The sequence below is a fragment of the Monodelphis domestica genome, chromosome 8 (assembly GCF_027887165.1).
Source record: "Monodelphis domestica isolate mMonDom1 chromosome 8, mMonDom1.pri, whole genome shotgun sequence".
Lineage (NCBI taxonomy): Eukaryota > Metazoa > Chordata > Mammalia > Didelphimorphia > Didelphidae > Monodelphis > Monodelphis domestica.
The window spans coordinates 210788720-210814170 of NC_077234.1; the positions used below are offsets into that span (position 1 = coordinate 210788720).

At 35.2% G+C, this 25451-nt stretch overlaps 1 protein-coding gene and 1 long non-coding RNA gene across 11 annotated transcripts in view; one reads left to right on the plus strand and one right to left on the minus strand.

Moving 5' to 3' along the window:
• The window catches only part of JADE3 (jade family PHD finger 3), a 219398-nt gene that overhangs the window by 125513 nt on the left and 68434 nt on the right, over positions 1-25451 (plus strand). For 3 of the 10 annotated variants that reach the window (XM_016424827.2, XM_016424826.2, XM_007501038.3), the window contains 2 exons: positions 11827-11886; positions 12769-12851. The exons of 4 other annotated variants lie outside the window; for them this stretch is intronic. In XM_016424827.2, the coding sequence (XP_016280313.1) occupies positions 11838-11886; positions 12769-12851 (132 nt within the window). In that variant the 5' untranslated portion in view covers positions 11827-11837. Of the gene's footprint in view, positions 1-11826; positions 11887-12768; positions 12887-25451 lie in introns of those variants that run through there. 3 more of the 10 variants (XM_007501041.3, XM_056808548.1, XM_056808547.1) reach the window with 2 other exon arrangements.
• Positions 18694-24160, minus strand: LOC103099481 (uncharacterized). The gene is made up of 3 exons (XR_471205.3): positions 23543-24160; positions 19569-19767; positions 18694-18957 (listed from the first exon to the last, which is right to left on the minus strand). It is a non-coding gene; the product is annotated as an uncharacterized LOC103099481 (long non-coding RNA).

A 25451-nucleotide genomic window follows, 5' to 3' on the forward strand; every position in this document is an offset into this window, starting at 1 on the left:
AAAGTAATACTTCCTTTTTCTTTTGTAAAGATTAATGCACATGGCTGTAATTTGATAGGAAACAATCATGTTTCAAGTGTGAGATTATTCCTAAGATAAGTGCAGTTTTGAGAAATTACTCAGCAGGTTTCATTATTTTATTTTGGTACACCTGTTCCCATCTCCAAATTGCCTTAGACTCCATCTTCCCATTCCCCACACCTATCTCTGAACAATCTATGTATGTATGTTGTAAGGAAGGAAGAAGAAAAATGGTAAGAGAGAGGTTTGCTGGACCTGGCTGTATACATGTATTCGTGTGTCTATGTCTGTCTCTCTTTTCCTTTCTGTCTGAAGAGAAAGAGAAATCAAAAGACAATATGAAATCTTGCTGTTATGGTATTTATTGCTATGCATTTCTTCTCACTAAATAGAGATTCCATTTCTTTCTGCCCAAAGGTAAATAGAGTAATAGTGTTGGATTATCTGTCACCAAATTCCAGCAAAATTATTTTCTGGTACTAGTTTAGTAGCTATCTTTGCTCCAGAGTCAGATAAGCAATCTGAGAAAGGGTTAATAGAGGAACAGTTTCAAGAATATTAACTTCTTTCTAGGGGATCTAAAAGTCTTTTTACCACTTCCTCCCAATTAACTCTCAAGCAACAATAATAAGATTCAGGGCTCTGAATCTTACTATATTAAGGAAGAAAAAACAAAACAAAACAAAACTTCATACATTTAACCCAAAGAAAGATCAAAGGCAGCACATAGCTTAGAAGAAATCCTTTCCATTTAAAAAAGAGAATCATGAGCAATTTGGTGGTCTTTTTTATTTGAAGGTATATTATAAGAGAACATGTAGTTTTTGGAGAACCTCTTTCATCCATTTGTGTAAATTCTGAATTTAAGTTGGTGACTAAATGAATAGGAATGAATATCTTTTCTTATGAGAAGTCTCAGCATCTAAAACTCTTAGTGGTGAGGTGAAGTCAGGTGAAAATAATGAATGTGGCTCATTCCCACCCCCATAGCTTTTTACAATGGAAAGGATTTCTTTTAAGCTCTGCGCTGCCTTTGATCCCTTTCTAGGTTAAAAATGTAAGTTTTGTTTTGTTTGTTTGTTTTTTCCTTAGTAGACTGAGATTCAGAACCATGAATCTTATTCTTGTTGCTATCTGAAATTTGGTTATTGGCACAAGTGCTGTTAATCGTGTTTGGCAGCCTGCTTTTCTGGTGGAATACTTCTGAAGATGAATACATTTGCCCGTAAAGTACTTTGATATCCTAGAGTTAAAGGTGTTATCACAGTATGAAGAGTAGTAATTAAGAGCATTTCTAAAAGGAGAGAACCTTATAAAAAATAAAGCCTAAAAAAGATGCAGTCATTGGTGAATATATTGAAACTTGTACTCTTTTCAGTTTGTGAACCTTTCCAGATCCTCCCCCCAAACAGCTACTCCCTAGGTAACAGAAACAGAGGCAATCCTGAGTTCAGGAATTTGGGGAGCCCCAGAATGGAACTACACCTTCTGTGAATACACTAGTTTGTACTTAGAAATACAAAAGGTTTTTTAGATGCTCTGATAGCACTACTGTGAAAGAAGGGTACCCAAAATAGAGTACTTAAGGGACAAGGTAAAACACTCAGCTTTAGATCTGTTGAGCTTTAGTTGGCATGTCTGAATGGAGATGTCCTGTATACAGTTCATGGATTTTAGACTGGAGGTATAAATTTAGGAGCCATCTGGATTTAGATGAGAAATGCAGCCATATCAATGAATGAGATTACTGAGGCAGAGAGCAGAAAAAGGAAATAGAAGAGGGCCAATGAAGAATCATGGCGAATTCTCACTTTAGGGAAAGGAGGAGGAAGAGAGTGTTTAGATAATAGGAGAATCAAAAATCTCTGTAACTGAAGAAAATGGAAAGAAGGGATGAGGTGGGACAGGTTTCAGCAATGTCAAGTTGCTGTGCAGGAAGTCTGTGCAGGAAGAACTAAAACAAGGGTATGGGAATTTTGAGTTTGATATCATTGGCTTGCCATTTAACAAAATCATTTTAGTATTGGTAGGGACAGAGGCCAAATGGCAGGAGTTTGAGAGCAGGTAGTAATAAAACAGTCATTGAGTATAGACCTAGGGACAGGCTAGAACCAGCATGGCCTTCCTTCAGTCTGTTATTAAATTTTTGGTGTGTGCATTTACACCTTGGAAATCAGCAAACATCACAAATCAGGGCCCTAATTTATGGTTTTATTGATTGTCTGGACTTTAAGAAATAATGGAGAACTAATATAGATTAATATTATGTAATTATCAGGAGGCTAGTATGATCAGAATACAGAGTGTAATAAGAAAAGGAAAATATGAGTACTGAGGCAAGAGCTTTAAATGACAAACATATGAGTTTATATTTGATTTTAGAGGTAATAGAGAGCCATTATAGTTCACTGTGGAGAACTGTGAAGTGGAGAGTAGTCAGAACTGCACTTCATGAAAAAAATAATAGCTAGCATTTATATAGCTCTTTAAGGTTGCAAAGCACTGTACATATGTTCTCATTTTAGATATTATAATCATCAAGATTTGGCTTCTCCCTCCTCCTCCTTCTCATATTACTACTACAACTCTAAGTTCTGTATAAATATCAACTGGTATAATGACAATAATATAGTACTTGTATTTTATGTATAGTTATCTTCAGACCTGGCTTCCCGGTGACTGAATATATAAAATATTTCAATTTCCATTTTTACAGATTGTTCTTTATTTTCTTTTCTGCTATATACAATCTACACAAATGGTTAAATAAGTTATACATATTTCTTCCCTTTCTTCTCCTTCTGCCATGTTTGACATCTCCTCACTTCCTTTTAAATATTCCCAAAGACCAAAGAAATGTTCTGAGATTTGTATGTTACTGTCAATTGCTATTTTAAAAAGTCTGAGGTATAACTTTTGAGACTTCATATTTAATTCTCCTTCCTAGAACAAACATAGCACAGTTCTGTCTGTATAATTCCCTCTTTTATACATTTCTTGGGGTTGGAGAGAAATATTCCAAATAATGTGAAACTCTAGATTTAGGAAAATAAATTAACTAGACTATTGCTTAACATGATTTAGTAAAATGGAAATGATAAAACATTTTAATGTACCAAATGAAGTAAGTATTATAGGCTTTATCCAGTATAAAATGTAGATTCTTCTCAGAGGGCAGATCGTTACATCTCCTTCCCTAATTAGCTTAGAGTTCACGCTGAGAGTCATTTCTAAAATTTTTAAATTCTTATTAATATGTGGTTCAGGCAACTTCTTCTATGAAATTAGTATAAGGAAGCTGTATATAACTAGAGAAGGCATTAAGCAATACTTAGCTAATATAACAATTTGTCTAATCTTTAGACCAATTCCATAACAAAGCATTTGATAGATACAGAGTTTTAAGGAGAAATTAGTGTAGACCGAAAATGAATACTAGGGTCTTAGTACAAAGGAAAGTTACCTATGGTAAGATATGTAAATTATGACAAAATAGAAATTATATAATGTGAACAGTGAGTAAGAGACATTGTTTTTTTGAGTGAGAATGCAGTTTATATGAAAATTTACAATCTTTGCTGTTTTGAAATTTATATTCCAACTATCAGCAAAATATTTTTAACCACATAGTTGTTAAGTGCTATGGAAATTGCTTAGAAAATAACTTGGATCTGATGGAAGAAGAAAGCAAGCATTTAACTCTTACAGTTAAAGTAATTTACACAGTGAGAGAGAGAGTTTCACCTTTTTTTATATACAGAAAACCCAAAGATAAAAGTTTAGATGAATTCACTAAGTTTCTAGCAATAGAATGCATATTTTTCATTTCAATAAAGTTATCAATCAATAATACACCTGTATGTTCCTACTTAAATGAATACTGACATACTCAACTGAAACATTTTTCTAAATACCACAGAAGTTGTGCAGCAGTTTTCTGAGTGACTTTCCTGTCTTCAGGCTTTCATCCTCCAGTGTATGCCACAGTAAGAAATCCTCTCCCCCCAGAACCTTCTTTTTGGAAGTGATTCAATAATTATTGTTTACATCTAATTGATGAAGGATTTTAAATTCTTATACCTGTTATTTCCTTCCTATCTGACTCAACCCACTTGATTATTATTGAAATGCCCTTTTTTACTCCTTCCTGCAGAGCTATGTCCTGAACACTTTTCAAAATTCTGTTCATTTTCCTTTTTTTCCTTAAAACATCTATAAATTGGTTCTAAATGAATATAGTTCATCTTCTTTTTAAGAATGTATAGCACCTCTAAAGAAGTGTCATAGATGATGTCACCTTCCATCTCTAAGGCTTCCTAATCTATTCCATTACTTAATATAATGCATCTATGTCTATGCCCATTAAATAATTTCTGTCTTTTTGCAATTTTTTTCTTTCTTCCCCAGAAAAGAGATTTAGGAGATATAATAACAAAAATAATAGTTGAATTAAATTCAGACCAATGTGAAAACATTTGGAGAATATATTTTAATCCTTAAATTATCTGTATTCTCATAAATGTAGGTATTGCCTTCAGTAATAAAGATTGCACATCTTAATGCCTGCCCCTCTTATGTAGTTCTTATCTTGGTTCTTCGGTAGTCTCACTTTAGGTACCCAGTGTGCTAGAGGTTTTCCTTGAGTTCTCATGACAATGTGAAAGAATATCCATGCAACATGTAGGCTTTCCTTTGGTTATCCCTTGCTAATGACCATGTGACCAGATCTGACTTTTTGTGTTTTTCTGACCATGTTATACCCTTGTTCATTAAACTCCATTGGTTCCCTGTCATCTCCAGCTTCAAATATAAATTCCTTTTGGTGTTCAAAGATCTTCAGAGCCTGTCTCTACAACTCCAGTCTTTTTATACATTATACCACCCCAGTCCCCACATACACTGTGATCCAGTGACATTGGATTCCTTGCTGCTTCTCAGAGAAGATATTTCATTTCCCAACTCTAGACATTTTCCATGGTTGTCCCCAATACTTAGAATTCTCTTTCTCCTTATTTCTTCTACTTCCTTCTCTACTGACTTCCATAGTCTCTATCAAGTTCTAGCTAAGTTCCCACCTTTAACCTTCCTAATCCCTCTTAATTCTAGTGCCTTCCCTCCATTGATTATCTCTAATTTATCATCTATATATGTAATGTATATACACAATTATAAACACATAGATGGGTTTCTAGATAGATAGATGTATAGATATATAGGTAGGTAAGTTGGTAAGTAGGTAGACAAATAGATAGATAGACTGATAGCTTGTTTGTATGTTGTCTCTCCTGTAGGGCTGTGAATTCCTTACAGGCATAGGTTGTCTTTTGCATTTTTTAGCAGTTGTATCTCCTGGAACATACAACATAGTTAATAAATATTAATTGACTGACTCACCCAGACCATCTTTTTTCTGAGCAGGTATTTCTCTGATGTCTTCCTTTATGTCATTTTCCCTTTGTAATTTGTTTGTAATGCTTTCAACTACCATATGTCTTTCCTTTTAACAATCACCCTTCATATGATCCTTAATTTTAGTTTTTTAGAGACTGTTCTCTGACTTATAACCACACAGTATTTTCAGAAAAATAATGGTATTAAAAATATAGGCCTTTCCTCCATTGGGATATTGCAAGAATCTCCTAAGTGAAATCCATAGTCATTCAAAATATTTGGCTTTAACCTTCCAAATAGAAAAAAACCAACAATTCCTACAGTTCAATAGAATCTATTTAAAAGTGTTATGCATTATATATCCTTTAGCACTTTAGTAATATATAAGAACCTTTAATGTAGAAAAGGAAGCAGTGATTTCATATTTTTTTCTTTATCTCTCTGCTTACAAAGTTTTGGATTTGCTTCTAGTTTTACCATCTGAAAATCTTTCTCAGTTTCAGATATATAGCTTGGGCCTTCATTCCAGAAACCTCAGATGATTCTGGTTTGGAAGTTAGAAGAGAAGGTACACATCAACAGGAATTTAAACCTTATGTGGTCTAACTAGCTAAATTCTTCTGGAAAAGGGTGAAGGACAAGGAGGAGAACTTTTAACACAGTCATTTTGGAGGTATTGGAGATGGCTAAGCATCAGAAAAACTTAGAGGAAGATAACTCAGGAAGAACATTAGGTTGGAAATCAAGAAACTTTTTACTAACCTTCTATACAGTACATAATATTGAGTAGCTCCTGCCTTTCTTCAATGTGCTTATCCAAGTGTTCAGTAGCAAAGTCACAAGCAGATGTGTGGGATACTCAGGGAGCTTTGTCCTCTACCAAAACTAGTTTCCTAATAAGGACATTAAAATGGAGAATAACAAAATGTTTTCCAGCAAAGCCAGGCAAAACATTGAAGAAATAGAGAAGGGTTTTTTGGAAGGGTTAATACTAACTTGACTCACTGGAAATGGTACTATTTGACTTAAATGTAATATTTTTTAAAATCTTTGTGTCATATAGTTTTTCTTTTGTATGTATCTAACAACACAATACAATTCAGTTATATTTAATTTTAAAATTTGTACATAAGAGCACATGTTCTGAATGTGGCCTGAATCATGTTTCAATATTATTGGCTCATATTGATTATGGTACCAGAGAAATCTATCCCTATATCTCTGTGCTTGCATATCTATAATACACAGAGTCTATTTGTTTTACTATTGTGAATTATGTCTTAATTCTGTAAAATACAAGTTGTACAATTTTCAAAAAAATATTTTTCATTTTTTCCACTTTTGAAAATTATATGCATATATAATCCTGATATCAGAGAATTATTTTTAAAATCAAAGTTTTAAATAATCAGTACAATGAAAACAATCTAAGGATATTTTTAATGAATTATTCTAGATATCCATTTTTTCAGGTAATGGAGTATTAATTTTTTGTGTATTTCTTCATTTAATTTTAAAGGTTACTTTTTAATAGAAACATTTTAGAGATTTTTTTGTAATAAAGCAAAATGTAATTCCTCAAAACAGTTAAGCAAAACAACAATAGATTGAAAAATCATATATATGATGGAATACTTGTTATTTGTACATTTCATTAAACTAAAAGGAATCTGTATACTTTAATAAGTTAATACTCTCACTGTTCATTATATTTAAGCTAAGCTTTATTGCCATTTAATATTATCTTCATTTATGCATTGACAGTATATTTTTCAAACTGCTTTATTTTGTATATAAATATGCCATATTTCTTTGAATATGTCATATTTTCCATTGCTTATGATTTAGTAATATTCCATTGTTTTCATATGCCACAATTTAAGTAGCCATTCACTGAGCAGTTAATTCTTTCCAACTTTTTGCTATTGCCAATAGTACTTCTTTATTTTTTCATATATAGATCTTGGTTTCCTATCTTATTTCCTATTTCTTCTAAAAAACTATTAGTAGGATTTTGAAACCTACATATTTTTCAGTACTTTTAATATGTAAGCCCATGTTGCTTTTCAAAATAGACGAATTCATAAGCTTCATGAGGAACAAATTAGCACCTACATTACATTTTATCATATTTTGTTACCTTTGCCAGATTGAGGAAATAAGTCATGAGGGAATCTACCACAGAGTTTTTTGAATTTCATCTCTTTAATTATTAGTTATTTACATCCTATTTTCAAATAGTTGCTAAGTATTGGTTTTTCTTTTTCTGGAAATTGCTGTTTGTATTGTTGGCCCTTAACTATTGAAATAGCTCTTGATCTTTATACAGTTGCATTGTGTGTATATATGTATGTGTGTACAGATTATAATATGTAGTTTTTCTTATTCTGGTTGCAAGAGAAGAGAAGAGGGTTAGGGCAAAAAAATGCATTTGAATTAATCATTAGAAAGAGATGCTGTCAGGAGATGATCATTGGATAAGACAGAATATATTTGGGAATCATCAAGCAGAAGAGAATTGCTGGAGACGATCTTTGTGCTTTGACAAGAGAAAGGACAATGAAGACTCTGCAGGAAGCACCTTCCCAAACTTCCATCCAGGTTATGCTTACCTCTCCCCAACTTAGTGTGAAAGAAGCCTCCCTCTCACTTTTTAAAAATTTTTAATTTAAGAGGGTAAAGGGGGCCCTATTTTGTTCAGTCTGATTGGATTCATACCTCTAATGTCACAGGAAGGGAGCAGCCAATTAATGTAGTTGTATAGGACACATAATTTTCTAACATGGAAATTTCTATAACAGCTTCCAAAAAGGGAATGGGTATTAGGCAAAGGAACATCTTTAGTGAAGTAATAATCTGTTTCTTGATTTTAGCCTTTCATGTAGAAAGTGATTCTCTGGGTTCTCACTTGTTTCTATAAAATGTATTCATGGAGTATAAAGAGGTTTCATTCCTCCCTGTTTCAAGAATTATGCTAGTGTTCTTGGGAGGGCTTACTTTAAAAATCTTCATTGTTAGAAAATGACACTTATGCAGCTATTAATTTGGCCAACAGGCTGTCTTTGCTCTAAGCATGACCCTCCTTCCTTGCTAATACTTTCTTGTATATTCCCGGAAAGAACAAGACAGTGCCATACATTCATTATTGGTCCAAGCTTTTGTCTGAGAGCTCTGAACTCCCTTCTGTCTGTAGTATCAGAGAAAAACCCAGAAAATCCTTATATTATAGAGAATTCTTGAAAACAAACACATGAATTGAAGTGGTTAGGGAGGCTGATAGAATATTGCATTACCATACCACCTATAATGAAAATGTACTGCTATACATAATGTAGGCTTTATAGATTCAGATCTAACTTTGTTATGGAGGCATCAGGATAGGGACCTCTGCTTTAGGGAGAAAAAATATATGAAGAAAATAAACTTATATTTCTTCTTTCAGTTTGGATGGGCAAGGGAACAAATATTCAAGAAATTTAAGTTCAGATTTCTAGCAACTTCAGTCTCTTGGATTATAGCCATGAGTCTAGAAGCAAAGGGCAAGGCTTCTTAGCAGCATAGGAAAATAGCTAAACAAACCCCTCTTTTTTCAGTGACTCATTCTCTCTCTCCCTGTCTCTGTCTCTCTCTGTCTCTCTCTGTCTCTCTCCTGATCTCCTCTCATCTCTCTGTCTCTCTGTCTCTCCCTGTCTCTGTCTCTCTGTCTCTCTCTCTCTCTGTCTCTTGATCTCCTCTCATCTCTCTGTCTCTCTCTGTCTCTCTGTCTCTGTCTCTCTGTCTCTCTCTGTCTCTCTCTGTCTCTGCCTGTCTGCCTGTCTGTCTGTCTGCCTGTCTGTCTGTCTGTCTGTCTGTCTCTCTCTCTCTCTCTCTCTCTCTCTCTCTCCAATTATATATTCCCTGTATTTCCCCCGTGTTCTCTTTTCCCATCCCAAGACTAATGGAGACTCAGAATTGTTCCTGTCATCTATCTCACATTTGCCACAGCTTTGGCATTACTGTCTTCAAATGCTAGAATTGCTACATGGAGAGATTGGCATTAGGTGTCTACACATATTCATTCTCACAAGCTAGGTGGCTTTTTCTATGCACTGTCTAATTCTTACCCTCTTCATACTCCCTAAAGTTCACTGGAAGGAGCAACTGAAAACCTCCTTAGTGTTGCTAGATGTTCTGCTTCAGATTTTTCAGAGATCTTTACTGGAACATAGGCCAAATCATCCATGCTAATATTTTCATTCATTTCCATGAAGTGACATCCTTATTTACTCTCTGAATCACAATAACTCTTAATTGGTCACTCCAAGCACAACATTGGTATGCTGATCACAGTCCACTCCACAGTTCTCACTAATGCCCTTACTCTTCTGTGCTTAGAGAATTTGAAGGGCAGCCAGGCCAGTCCCAGCTCTCACTTACATAGATAAACAACTGTGAACCCTTTTTGCCTCAAGGATATATAGCTACTATTTTCCCAAGTCTATTACTTCTGTATTACTCCACTGACAAGTCAAGAAGTCTTCCTTCAACCAGAATCTATTGCCTTAAAATTGTGCGGAAAATAAGCTTAATACTATAATAAGCTCGCTGACGGTAGAAGTTGTTTTTTCCCTCTGGCAATTTCATTTCTTCTTAAATCATAGGATGGTACATTAAAACACTGCAAGATAGGTGGATGATACTGGGGAATGCTACTTGAACTTGATACTAAGAAAAGAGATGAGAACATTCTAAGGCCAGTTAGTATCAAACCAAACAGGCTCTGTGCCTCAGTATAGTGATCACTTATCCCTCCCAAAAAAGCAAAATTATATTCAACATATTTATTTTAACAATGTACAGAATTTTTTAGAAAAATTATCATAAAATAGTTTGAAATAAAAATATATCACTTGCCTTTTAAGTTCCATTTATTTGTAAAATTAAGTTATTTGAAAAATCACTAAATGATTATAGCATCTAAATGAAACATTATTAATTTTATATATGGCACAGAAGACATTGGACTTGAGAATTAGTTTGTATTCCTACTTAACCTAAAATATTTAAACCTACTTATTTACATTATGTATGCTTTGATTATTCTTTGTAAATCAAAATATTTCTTTGCATTTCTGGAATTTATTAATTTTCACATCAACATTTCACACTATGGAGCCAAACTCAAGTAGGAGGAAGTCAAAAGTATCAATAGGTCTGATTAGAGCACATCATCATACTTAAATTAGTCTTGGTGATAATTTAAAAAAAGAAATAGAACTAGAGTTTATGATTCTGAAATTATTCATCTTAATTAGATATTAGTCTGATTAAGTCTAACATGGATTTTGGCTTGTTTTACTTTGCTTATAGAAAACTCTTTCCTGACACTCGTTGGGTTATAGACTTCTTGAGACCAGTGACCTGATCGTGTGCTTTCTTTTCACAGCTCATAATCATATTTTCTTCACAGAGAAATTGATGTCAACTGACTCAATTTTAAGTTTTTCACTTCCTTTTTGCTTTTGCTTTTATTTTTTTTTACCCTTGTTTCCGTCTAGTGTACCAGTATCTTGTGCTAGCTTTTATAACTAATGTATACACAGGAAATATTCCTGTTCCCATTTATCTGTCATAAGCCTAACTTTCCAAAGGACATTTTGACCTTTAGAATCATTAAACCAAAGCATTATTCACTCCTTAGATTAAAGGGTGCTTTCTCTGACATTCCTTATAGCTAGTCTAATTATAATTTAAAATGAGGCTAACTGCTTTTGCTTTTACTTGTGGGGAAAGTAAGGGCAGGTGGCTGAGAGGGTTTGGTTGACCCTTTTTCTCTTAATATGAGACATGACTCACTTGTCCTATCCTCACCTCTTAGTTCTTTCATCTTTGATCTCTTGCATGATAATGCTTCACCCCTATCCCTATCCCCATCACTCCATTGCCTATTACCACCCACCCTGGCAACCTCTTCCTGGTGACTTTACTTGCCACCATGGTAACTCTTCTGTTGGAGACAACCAGAAGTGGTCATATATGAGAATATAGTTTAAGTTTCTCATAAATCATCTGACAGATACTCCAATCTGCCTTCCCCCCAACTCCCAGTGTTTTAATCTTAGCCCTTGCTGAATTACAGTGTAAAGTTTTAACATTCTTTGGCTCTATGATGACTAAAAAAATGAGGGGTGTGTGTGTGTGTGTGTGTGTGTGTGTGTGTGTGTGTGTGTGTGTGTGTGTGTGTGTGTGTGTACGTACTGGTTAACCTTTAGTTCTTAGGTTGTTTGAAAATACTCTTGTCTAAAATCCTCCTGTTTATGCTGTTTGCCTGCTGTGAATCAGCAGGCTATACAAGAGAACTTTGATTGCTTGCTAGAATGGATGGTATCAGTCTTGTTTTGTTTTGTTTTGTTTTTTCTTTTTCTTTTTCTTCAGGATGCTTCAAGATGAAACGCCACAGGCATCTAAGCAGCAGTGACAGTTCAGACAATGAGAGTAAGTAGTATGTACTAGCAATCTCATGATCTATCCCCCCTTGTGGGTTTCCTCCTGTGGTTTGAGGGCAAACAGTTTCACCTCCCTCTATGATTAAAAAAAAAGGTGGGGAGGGGATCACAGTTTAGTGTCATTGACTCTTGGTTTTGACTAATTTTAATTCTCTTAGAGGGGAGATAAATTAAATGGAAAAACTGGTTTTTGTGTGTTTTTTCCCTCACACAAATTGTATGGCCTTTTCACATTTCTTGATTACAAACAGTAAGGAAAGCCTTATAAAGTTTAACAGAAATGATTGTAAAGGAAGAGATGGGACTGGAAATTGTAGGCTCTAAATTCCAAATCCAGCCTAGCCATTTTACTGTGGGACCTTAGATAAGCCGTCACCTATTAAATGGCCAAAGACTGTTTTATTTTACTTCTTGGATGGAGGGAATAATCATTCTTAATCCATCTGTGAGAAATGTTAGCACTTCAGAAATGCTAAATGCAGTGTTTCTTTTTTTAAAAGCTAATTGTCAGAGATTTACCTTCTGATAAATTACTAAGAGTGTAGTTCTCCTTGCCAGGTTCCCTGCTTAACAGTTTCTGTTTTCCCAGTTCTTCAGGAAGCTATTTATGTAGGTGTAACTTGAATTGTACTGTTTCTAAATTTTATGCAGTGTGGTTGTGAAAAAACCATACCCTGTTTTTCAGACTCAAAAAAACAGTTTTATATAGACTGGGAGGTCATCTGCTAATGCTATTAATCTCTATTATAAAGGTTTTCCAAGTGACATACAACTTACATATTTCTTGGGTAAGATAAGCAGGTTTATATTCTTTTGGATGATATTTTAAATAGTAGATTATAACTAAGATAATGTTTTATTTTTCACACAGGTCCTTCCACTTCATTTTCTTCCTGCTCAAAATATAGGAGTAAGTCAAAAACTCCAGCAAAGGAACAAAAGAAACCTGCTGAGGTGAGATCATACATTCATCTTGAGTGTACTCTGTGGTAAGATCTGGGTTTTTGTTTTTGTTTTTTAAAATGCTTCTCCTCCCACCCCCTTTCTTTGGTTTATCTGAAGTCTTCCAGAGTAAAGTATGTGCTAATAGGGGACAGTGGAACAGTATCTCTACTCTTAGGTTATAACTGTTACATCTAGATAGAATCTTAACTTTAGACATAAAAGACACTTTTAAGTCCAGGCAGTCCAATTCCCTCATTTTGCAGATGGGATACCAGAAATATAGAGAAGGTAAAGTCACACAAGGTAGATTGGGCAGAGCAGGGATTAAAACACAGATCTTCTGAACTTTAAGACAGTATTTATTCTTTTCACTGTTCCATACTATCTCATATTTTTTTAAAAGCCTATTAACTCTCTAAGGTTGAAATAAAATAGAGATCCTTAAAGTTTCTTGGACTGTTTGGGGATTTTTGTTTGTTTTAGTGATTGTCATGGAACTACATACAGTATTTGGCTTGGTAAATTTCACAGGGTCAGATCTGAGACTGGTAGGGATTTCAGAAGCTATTTAATTTTAAGCCCCCCCTCATTTTGCAGGTGAGGAAATCAAGGCCAAGGAAAGTTAAGTGACTTGTCCATGGTCACATAGGTAGAAGCAGAATTTTGGCCCAGATCCTTTGACTCCAAGGAGTACTTGTATTCCACCGCACAAGAGTGACTCCTTTGCAAGCATGATCCATTATTACTTGAATTGGATCACAGTTGAACTGGGATAAGATTTTCATGGCTGAAGATGAAGTCAGCCCCTACCAGTATCAACCCAGGAGACTACATACTTCTGCAATCTAATTATCCCTGATTCTAAGAATCCCTGAAATCCCCATAGGTTTTGAGTTGCTGGTTTGTAGTCCCCAAACTGAGTTCTTGGCCCCATTAAAAATTTGGAATTAAGGGGAATCATTTCCTGAGATGCTTAGGACTTATACTATTCTGAGCTCTTGGCTGACTAACCATTCTAATATTCTAATAATATAGCACCAATGTTGAATCAACATATCACACAGCCAGTAAATGCTTATCATTTATTAGCTGGAAATCAGTTCTTTAGGGTTAAGATCTATGTCTCACTTTTCTTTGATTTCCCTTGTAGCATTTAGCTTTTTGGGAAGTATACATATATATTCAAAAATAGTTATTTGCTTTGGACATATGATTATCTATAACATATTAGCCCTCTTGACAATAGCATAATTTTTTGAGAATTTTCCATATATGAATTCATTAGTAAATAATTATTAAATTCCTACTGTGATGATAGCCTGTGGGGATACAAAGTCTCTGTGTTTAAGGAAGTTACATTTTACTGCATGAAATATAACAAGTTTTAATTTAATGTTAGGGATGAATCATAATCATGATTTTTTTCCTACTTTGTGAGGGAAATGCTTTGTAAACTTGAGCCAGCATATATACACGTGAGTTATTACTATTTTTAGTCATCAAATAGTGTTAAACACATATTCTAGGGAGCAACAGCCCAGTCTGTTAATGTATCCTTTACTAATTAACCTTTGAGAAGCTGAAGAAATGAAATGTATTTTCTGAATTCATAAAGTAGGGCAGAGACCCTCGCCTTATTTTTCCTAGGGCATTCTAAAAATATACTTTTTTCCCTCTTGAATGTAACTGATAACATTTTTTTTTTGCTTTGCTGAAACTATGCTGAAATGGAAAAGAACCATAAATAGCTCATTTTCAACACTAGGTTATTTCTAAAGGTTCAAAGATTGATGGATGGCATTTTGTATTTAAATATTTTTGCTTTTGTAATATTTAACATGTTTCTTATTATCTCAGGTGCTTATGTAATTGAACTATATGGGAATACAGTGCCACTTTTATTATACACTAGAATGAAAAAAAGGAATTGGCAACATTAATAACAGAAAATAAAATAATCCATATGGAATCCTTACTGTATGGGAACCCTGAACAAAGACCCTCAGCTTTTTAACTATACAGCCTTGCTATAGCCTTAAATCTCTTATTAAAGAGTCCTGTGTCAGCCATATTTGATCCATGATACTCCTAATGGGGCTCCTCACACAGGGCCTTAAAGTTGCTTGGGCTTCTGGGATGTTATAGAAATCCTTCTCATAGTGCTTCAGTGCAGAATCTTTTAGCTGCTTCATTTTTCTGACTGGGGGTCAGTTTGCCCTTTCTTAGGTAGTTTAGTGGCTCTCAACTTCCTGGAGCCACCATATTGGTGCTGGACAGTGCAAGCAGCTCAGAACTCCTGAAGTCAAACATTCTGCCAGCCTCTGCTTCCCTAGCAGCAGGGACCACTGGCCTGTATCATTATGCTTGACTCCATCCATCCATCTCAAAAGAAGACATTAAGCACTTGTTAATTCAGAATTCTAGTAGTTTACCTAGAGCAGGAATTCAGATTAGTGTTTCTCCTTATTTTCTCCATCTTTTGCCATGTATTCAGACAGGAAAGTCATCTCTTAAGTGATATCAAACTCTTAGAGATGCTGACCTCAATGGAAAATAATTTTCCAAAAATCTTTGGGATCTGTGAAATTCAGCTTTGCTGTTGCTGTTCTTTTAAAGTTGATTACAGTCTGTAAAAATCCCCTACTCACAACTTACTTTTTAGACTTCTTCTGTTGTCCTAAGCCCTTCTGCACATGTTTATCTTTCTCTCTCTCTCTCTCTTTCTCCCCTCTCCCTTTTTCTCTCTCTCCCTTTCCCCCCTTCTCTCCTCCCCTGCAGTCCCTTTGAATATCTTCTGAGTTCCTTTTTATCCCCACCTTCAGGCCTTTCCTCTTTGTGGATTGTCTCTAGTTATAGTTTGTCCTACAATCTGTAGCCTTTAAGAATTCTGATAAGTAGACTCTGGCAATGAATGGAATCTGAATCTTGGTGCCAAACTTCAGATAACCCTTCCCTTTTGCCTCTTTATTTCACTCAGCTAAGAGTTAAAAATCTCCTTGTGTGTGTGTGTTTTTTTTTTGAGGGGGGGTGCTAAAGAGGAATGCTGATATGGTCCAGGACCTTCCTGACTGAAGCCAATTTTGTATTCTGGTTTTATCTCTCTTTATGAAGAATGTTGCAGGACTTTTAGTAGAAAGAGAGAAATTGTATCTAGTGTGGTGGTGTTACTTACAATCAACCCTTTGTTCCTCATTTCTTCTCTAGCTAGACACAGCTGAGTGTCCACTTTAGGGTTTATGGTCTTTAGGTGTGACAACCATAGTGATAAAGAATACTTTGAAAATCGTATTCATGTATACAAGTTATATTTTTTAAGTTCATAAATTGGGAGAAATAGCATTAGTAGTTACTTGACAGAACAACCTAATTACACAGTTTCTCTTTGTTCCTCTCCCTTCAGTTGAAGTTAAAAGTGATATCACTTTGGGCAAAGAAATAAAGACTTTGAAGTTAATCTTTAAACCTTAGCCTTTTCTTTGGCTGGGAGATAATGTTTATTAGAGGAGAGCTGCCTTTCCCTATCTGGCCTTTATTATCAAAATGGGGAAAATATGGTAGCTACTCATTTTCACTTATTGAGTATTTACATTTAAGTAGAAACTTATTTGTACTGAAGTTACCTGAATCAAAATTCTCATTTTAAGTTTTTCCTTTCTAAATTTGGAAAAATAAATGCCTCATATTAGCTTAGTCATCTTCTTCCCTACCACCTTACTAATTGAGCACTTATTGGAACTCTTTTTTCCCCTATATTTCATGATTTTAGAGCTAGAAGAGTCTTTAGTAAACAACACAGTGTTCTGTCTTTTGGGGGATGGTAAATTCTGTATCATTATAAGTCTTCAAACATAGGACTCAGTGACATTTTTTTTTGTTGTTTTTCTTCAGGGATTTTAGAAATAGAATTTGTGATTTTGGTAGAGGTTAGGTGACTAGGTTAGGGGCAACTAGGTGGCTCAGTAGATAAACTGAAGGATCTTAAGTCATGAAGTCTCATCTTCCTAAGTTCAAATCTGAGCTTGGGCACTTATTAGACCTGGACAAGTCAAAATAAGCTGGAGCAGGAAATGGCAAACCAGACCAATATCTTTCCCAAGAGAATCCCAGATGGGTTCATAAAGAGTTGGACATGACTAAAATTACTCAATAGTAACAAAATAACAAGGTAACTTATGCTTCTAATTCTGGAATTCCATAATTCTTTAGTTTAAAGGAAGAAATAAAGGATTGACAGGCTCATTGGAAATTAGCGTGACAGGTCTCTTGTGTACAAAGTACTGTGATAGGCATTGGGAAATATATAAAAGCTTAGATGAGATACCTTCCCTATATTCATGGATATTATAGTACAGTAGGGAGGTACAGTACAAACACACCTATATAGTACACCACCTTTGGAGAACACATTCATTTCCACTTATGACTTCAATTCAGATGACTTTCAAGGCTGTTATCTCTTATTTTCAACCTTGTTACATTTCTTCATTTCCAAATAGGGCTGAAAAAGATTGAATACACCCAATTTGAACTCTCTGATCACACAGACTTCTGGAACCTTCAACTTAACCACACCTAAACTTGAACTCATCTTCTCCCTAAAAAACCCTACTTCTACCCTAAACTCCTGTTTCTACTGGTTGGCACCATCACCTTCCCAGTCATACAGGCAACAAATTTGATTATTGTTTTTTATTTCTTACTTTTCTCACACCACCTCTGTTGCTGAATCTAATCAATTACCAAGCTTTTCTCATATCTTTCACCTTCGCTTTTCCAATGCTAATGTTACCACTTTAATTTAGGTCTTCATCGCTCTCCTAGGCTATGCATATAGCCTTTTAACTAGTTTTATAGTTTCCAGTCCTTCCCCTTTCTAATTTGTCCTTCACATAGCTGTCTAGTAATGATGATGATGATGATGATAATTATTATAGCAAATGTAATGACAATTATAGTTAGCATATACAGCACTTTATAATTATCATCACATTTACTCTTCAAAACAACCCTGGGAGGAAACAGGTAGATGGTTCAGTAGATAAAAAACCAGGCCTAGAAATGGGAGGTCCTGGGTTCAAATCTAGATTCAAATGCTTCCTAGCTATGTGACTCTGGACAAATCACCTAACCTCTATTTCCTAGTCCTTACCTCTCTTCTGATTTGGAACCAAAACAGAAGGTAAGGATTCAAAACAAAACAAAACAAACCACACAGAAAAAAATCCAAATTATCCTTATTTTACAGTTTAGGTAACTGAGACAAACAGATATTAATTGATTTGCCCAAGGTCACATAAGTAGTAAATGTCTGAGGCTGGGTTTGAATTTGAGTCTTCCTGATTCCTGGCCCAGTGCTCTACTGTAAGATATTATCCTATCACTCCTCTGCTCAGAAACTTAAAATGGCTCCTGGTCCCTTTCTGCTGACATAATACATTTTAAGCTCTTTATCATGATATTCAAGGGCTTTTATAGTTAAGCACCAGTCTACTTTTTCATCCTACATTTGGGCAAAACTTGGTCCCTATACTCCCATTCTTATCCACCTCAATATACTTCCTTCACTCATGTTATCCTTTCTATAATGTTACCATTTCTGCCTTTGAAAATCCTTTCTTTCTCTTGAGTGTCACCTTTTTCATCTCACCTCTTTGCTCCCTCAAATTGAAGATCTCTCTCCAGTTTTTTAATGCATTTTGTACATCTCCCTTGCACTTACCACATTTTGTCTTGCATCATAATTGTTTGTAGAGATGCCTCATCCCTTCCCATTTTAAAGTGATAGTTTCTGGATAGGAGGATCTCCCTTTGTATCCTCAGTACCCAACACAATTTCTTTCCAATAGCAAGTGTTAATGAATATTTGTTTATTTATATCAAATTGAATATTCAGTTGCAAGTGAAGCCCAGGCTTTCTGAAATACTCCTGATCCAGGACATATTTTGTCAAGGTTATTGATTACAAAAAAAAAAAAAGAAAAATCTTTTGTGATAATTGGCTGATGTAGAGATGACCTTATTACTTTTCATTTCTGTCTTTATTTGGGGGCAAGTGAACTGACATTTTATCTGGCAAAGGAAGAGAGGGTGCTTCCTCCTCCAACCCTCATTTCACCTGAAAATAAAAACATTTCAAAAAATAAGTCAGTTTTCATTGCTTTGCCCTTGCCACCTCCACCCCCCAGCTAGAACCATTCCTAGTATTGTCACTTATCAAAGTATGTGTGTGAGTACCAAGAAGACCCAAATTCCACCTTAGACACTAGCTGTTTGACACTTAACTTCCCTGTGCCCCATTTTCTTCAATTATAAAATGAGAATATTGAACTTACTAGTCTTTAAGATTCCTTTGTAATGTGGAAGTGTCCTAGAGGGATGTAAGATGTTTTAACTCACCTAGGAACTCCACAGGGCCAATTAAGCACCAAACCCTTTGGTTATGAAATAAAGTTTATTTTAACAAAAAGGGATAAAGGGAACTGATAGACATGACCCTGGCCCTCTTCAAGCTACCTCCACCCAGCTCCTAAGTCTCCTGCTTAAGGAGAGCCTTCTGATCTTCTTTAGGCCTTATCTACATCTCCTTATGCTATCTAAAACCCTTTACCAGTCTATCTGACTTAACCCTAATCTTCCCACCAGTAATTGATAAAGAAAGGGAAAAACCTCTGGGCTTAGCTGCTGTACTAAGTAACTCAAAGTTATAGGTGGAAAGCTTTGAATTACCTTAGCCAATAGGAATCCTGGTATATGGACCACTGCCAGATGATAACTGGACTCAGGGAAATTAGTTTCTTCCAAGTAAACCCTCTACCTGCATGCCAAAGATTTTCTCCACGAAAATTCTGACTGTCCAGGGAGAATGTCTTAGAGCAAAATTCCTCCTTCTGCTTGGAATTGTAGGCAGAGCAAAACCCACACCCAGCTCAGATAAAATCCAAGAAGAAAGTGAAATTCAGTTATTTCAGTTTTAGACTCCCACAATTCCTTGCTACCCAGAATTCTTTCCCAGGGCATATCTTAAAATTCCCTTCTTTCCACTAACCCTAGAAAATCAGACCATCCTATTCCTATGCCTTCCAACTCTGAATTTATGATCCCATGATACAGTTTTTCTGTAAATTTTGTGGACAACTAAGATATATTTATGCTACTTTATTGTTTTTAAGCGTTACTGTCCATGTATTTATACTGAGTAGGGCATTATTAATGACAATAATTGCATAGAAGAGAGTGATATTGCTGGCTATGGATTTCAAAAGTCCTGAGTTTATGTCCTGCCTCTGACAACGTACTGACTTATGTGATCACAGGCAAATAGCATTAGTTCTCCATGCTTCTGGCAATACTTTCAGGATGAAATTTTAGAAGATGCTGACTTTTCTTGGTAAAGGGAGTTTTCTTATCCCCTCCCAATAAAATGTTGTATAGAATTATCAAATTTTAGAGCTAAAAAGTGCCTTAGAAATCATCTAGTTAAGCCTCTTTATTTTATAGATGAGAAGAATGGATACCTAGACTGGGACTTATGTCCAGCATCATACAATTTGTAGATATTCTCTCCTTGAGCTAGTCTAAGAATCTTGGTTCCTTGAACCTCAATCTAGTATTATTTAACACTATGCTAGACTATTGAAAATATTTTCATGCTTAGAGTTTGTTGGGAATGGAGAAAGAAGAGGAATTGGAAAGATTAAAATGTCTTCATGATATTTTTCTGAGAAAGATAAGACAAAGGAAATATGCATGGAAGAATAGGCAGAAGCATTCTAATCATGCTTTAAAGTGAGAGAATAGCAATTAAAGTCACCAAAAGAAGAACAAGAGTAGTATTTCTTTCTAATTCTACTCAAGATTTGCTAATGCAACCAATAAAAAATACACTAGCACCATCGAGCCTTCTACATGAAAAGAAGCATGGACCTAGTGACCAGTATACAGGATTGTATTATTGGATTTTTTCCAATATGGACTTGGATTGAGTGAAGGTATTCAACGTGGTGTAGGAAGAGCATAGTCTGGAAGACCAGAGATATGGGGTCTTGGTCTCAGCTGCACTAATTAGTTCTTCTATATTTAGTCAATAGCTAAGTCTTATTATTTATAACTCAATGATATATCTCATATGAATCCTATAACTTATTCATGTAGTCACATCTCCCTCCCCCAATTCAAGTTCTTATCACTTCTCACTTAGAGTATTGCAGTAGTCTTCTAACTGATATCCTTGCTTCCAGAATCTCCCCAGTGTACTCCATTTTCCATATAGCTGCCAAAATAATCTTCACAAAACACAAACCTGACCTGGTCACTACTTTTTCCCCTCTACCCTACCTCCTTTCCCCCAAGAATTTTCTGTGGTTTTCGTTGCCACTCCAATAAAATGAAACTCCTGGCTTGGCTTATCCTTCCCAGTCTGGCCCCAATTATTCCAGCCTTATTTTACTATACTCCTGCTTAATACTCTCTACATTCCTTCAACATTGGCCTGCTTGTTTTTGAATGTTAGCATTCCATCTTTGTTCTGCAGAAGCTATCTCATGCTAAAAATTCATTTCTTCATTTCTACCTTCAAGATTCATAGCTTCTTCAATGTTCAGTCTAGGTACTCCCTTATGTAGGAATCTTTTCTATTCTCCCTCTTCTTGAATGATTATATATTTTATGAGCTATTTACATGCTATATTTCACACAGGAAGGTCTTAGTTTCTTGAGGTCAGAGTTGTTGGTTTTTTTATCCAATTTTTGTCTTTGTGTCCCTAGTATTTAGTGTGATGCCTTTCACATATTAAGTTCTCAGCTCTAAGATTTCTTTCAGTTCTAACAACTTTTGAACATGTTTTTGAAAAAGGCTTACTTCCTCCTCAAAACTTTTATGTGCAACTTCCTTATGTTCCACTTAGATTGTCTATTGAAAAGCCCTTTAGTGAATTCTCCCTTTGCTTAGAAAAATCCCAGTGAATGACAATAAAAACTAGTACTGTAAAAATTCACTTTTCTTGGGGGGGGTCAATTCCAACAATCTTAGTTATTCCTACCCTGACAGTTTAGCTCTATTTTTTCCTTCCAGATTTATTTCTTGTTCCTTCACTTCATATACTCCTCCAAACTGACTTTGTTGTTATCTCAAATTTGGGTCAATGTCCTATCATTTCGCATCCTGGGCCATCACCAGCTATCCTGACTTTGGTCTTGCCACTAAATTGAGATGACTCTAGAAGAGAGTGAGGCTGATGACTTTGTGCAAACTACCTCACTTAAACACAATTTGTGCACAAGTCATGACATCCCTCTGGTGGTTTCATTGGTTCTCTTCGAAATAAAGGCTGAACAACAACCCATTCTTAGAATGTATTATCCTTTCTCACTTTTGTTTCTTGGAATTCCAATTCTCATCAAGATCAATTCAAATACCAACATTCACAGAAGCTCTTTAAATGATCCCTAAAAGTTGCTAATGCTTCACAATTTCTTTGCATTTGATATAATTTTGGTTTTTCTTATCTGTGTTCACGTTCTTTCTCCCAGTAGATTATAATCTCCTTGACTATAGGATTTTTTTCTTTTTTGCCTTTGGATGCCAGTATCCCTTTAATTTTGATATTTTGTTTTTTCCAATTACATGTAAAAATAATTTAACATTTATTTTTTAAATGTTTAGTATCATTCTTAAACACAGAATGCACTTAATAAAGAGTTGTTGAGTCAAATTGCATCAAATCCTAAACAGATATAAGAACCATAAAATAAAACCAAAAGTTTTTGAGCTTCTATTGCAGTTATCACAAAATCTAACTGAACCTTTTTACTCTTCTTTTATAAACAATTCTAATGAATTTTATAATCTCATTCCTAGAATCATAGGGCTTTATAAATAGCACATCTGAAGGGATGGGAATGCTAAAGGAAAACACAGTGACTGTAACTTAAGAGAACAAGAAAGAGGGAAGGGAAAAAATTTAAAGGAGACCTCAGAATTCACAAAGCATGACAGTCTAATGCTATTTATCAAATGACCTCACACACCTCCATTCCCTAAGGGCATCACTGTATAATAGCATTATAGAAATTGATGTTCATGATGATGATCCCGAGTCATTAAGAAAAAGTTAAATTATCTTCAGTACACCTAATTTCAGAAGGCGGGGAAGCGTGTAATACATTTTAGAAAGGTTTTCATCAAAAATCATTAAAATTTTTATATTTTGGTGCTTAAATGAATGACTTACATTTATTTGAAAATGAACTTCTGTGAAATACTTTACTTTCTGACATGTCTTATAATCAGGAGACCTGGGTTTGAATCTTAACTGCAAACTAAGTAACTGTATAATCTTTGAAAAATTAATTCAACCTCTATGAGCATATTTCCTCATCTTTAAAGTGAAAATAATAATCTTTGCACAGAATCTTGGGATAATTATTGCACCTTAATAAACTAAAAAAAATGGGAAGAATCCAGAGATATATTCTTCAATGGTTAGCATATTCACACCCTTACAAACTCTGCCCATCCCAGTGATTCTTAATCTCTAGTGCCAGGTAAGGGGGAGTTCAAACTCAACCTAGAAATGTCCCACTTGAGATTTTATGCCCTTCCCTCCAATGTACTCTCTCTGGAATACCTGCTTTATAATGAACAAAATTGATTTCATATTAAATCTTTTCTTTTTTTTTTTCTCCTAGTTTCTAATACTTACTGAGATTTAGTTCCATCCTGTTGACACTATATTCCTAGCCCTCCTTTCCAGTATTGGTTGCATTTTTACTCATTCCCCCGTGATTCACTGATCATAGCAGAGGAGTTGAAATAATCCCTGCTTCTTGTTGTCACTTCCAAATGCTTTCTCTACCACCTTGTTTAGTAATTTCTCTCCCTTTAACATTTCATTCAACCCAAATTTATCACTCAATTCGAATTCTGGTTACTATTTTCTACCAAACCATAAGACATTTTCCTTCCTTTCTCAAAGAGTTCAGTGCCTGTGTCTGTCTTGTCAATCTATGTTGTTATTCCCTCAACTACACCAACTACCCAATACCCCATTCTGCTTGGTTCTCATGATCAACTATGCAATTTTACCTCAGCTACATAAAGAGATGATTATACCCTTGATTTTGCCATCATCTGCAGGTGTTTCACTTTGATGAACTCTGACATTTCTTTATCTGATCATAACATTTCACCATTCCATCTTTCCATCTTATGATCCTTTTACCCTGTTCTTTGTCCTTGTCAAATCCTTAGTCTACTCAATTCCTATGACTTATTCCCCTATTTCACAAAGAGATCCCTTCATCTTGCCAAGTGGAACCAGTGTCCTACTTTCAAATTCAGGGACTCTGAAACTCCTTTGTGATGTCATAGTCTTTTATCATTCCATCTTTCCTTCCTCTTTATGACCTCTAACCCTGTTATTTGTTCATTCCGTGTCCACTAGTCATTCTACTCCTCAATTCTTTTCCAGGCTATTATCCCAAACAGATTATACTCTCCTCTCTTTCCTTTCTTGACATATTGATAAAGCAGTTTAATCCCATACTGCCCTCAATGTTCAAATTCCTTACCCTTTTTTCCTGTTGTTAATTATGCCATGCCAAATCTCAATTTTGGATTATTCTCACCTTCTACCTTTTAGCCTTTTCAGTTGCTAAAGGGAGTTGTAGAAAATGATGAAACTGCTGAGGCCATTACAAAATTATGCGATGTAATCTGACTTGGACAATCATTGAAGCAAGACAATCTTTTTTATACCTTCTTAATCCATTTGCTAGCTCATTCATTGCATTCATTATTGCAGACCTTTTCATTCTACCTAAAATTTTCTATGGTACTTCCCTACCTCAGCCTTCTCAGCTGAAGACCTTTACTTAAAAAAAACTGAGGCCATTTGCCAAGATCTCCCTCGTTCCCCCTTATCCTATATTATATTATCCATATACTTTACCCAGTATGTTAGTCTCATGAAAGGGGTGCTCCCCTTCTCCCTGCCAAGGCAAAATCCTTTGCATCCATCCTTTCTACTGGCTCTTTTCCTGCTCTGATAAATATGGCCACATCTTTCACATTCTTAAAAAACTTCACTTGATCTATCCAAACATAGTTATTCTTTATCTTTCTTCTCTTTTGTGGCCAAACCTGAGAAGGTTATCTACAATTGGTGCCTCTTCTTTTCTTCTTTTCTTCAGTCTACAATTGTCTACAGTTGGTAATGTCCTCTTTCTTTTCTCTGCACTCTATGAAGTCTGGCTTCCAAACTCATCATTTGAATACAATTAAAGATTCATCCACAGTTACCAGGGATGTTTCTTAACTGACAAATCAAATGACCCTTTTTTCAATCCTCAAGTTGCTTGATCTCTCTCTCCATCAGTTTTCCTAATTTTGAAACCTTGGTGTAATCCTTGACTCTTTACTCACCCTACATGTGAGACCTTTGCTAAATCTTGTTGGTTCTATGTTTACAGCATCTCTTATATATGTCCCCTTCTCTCCACTTATACAGTTGTCTCCATCCCTAATCCCCACATTGATTCATGCCTGAGCTGTTTTATAGCTTGCTAGTTATTCTTCTTGCCCCAAGTCTCTCCCTACTCCAAATTAGCTCT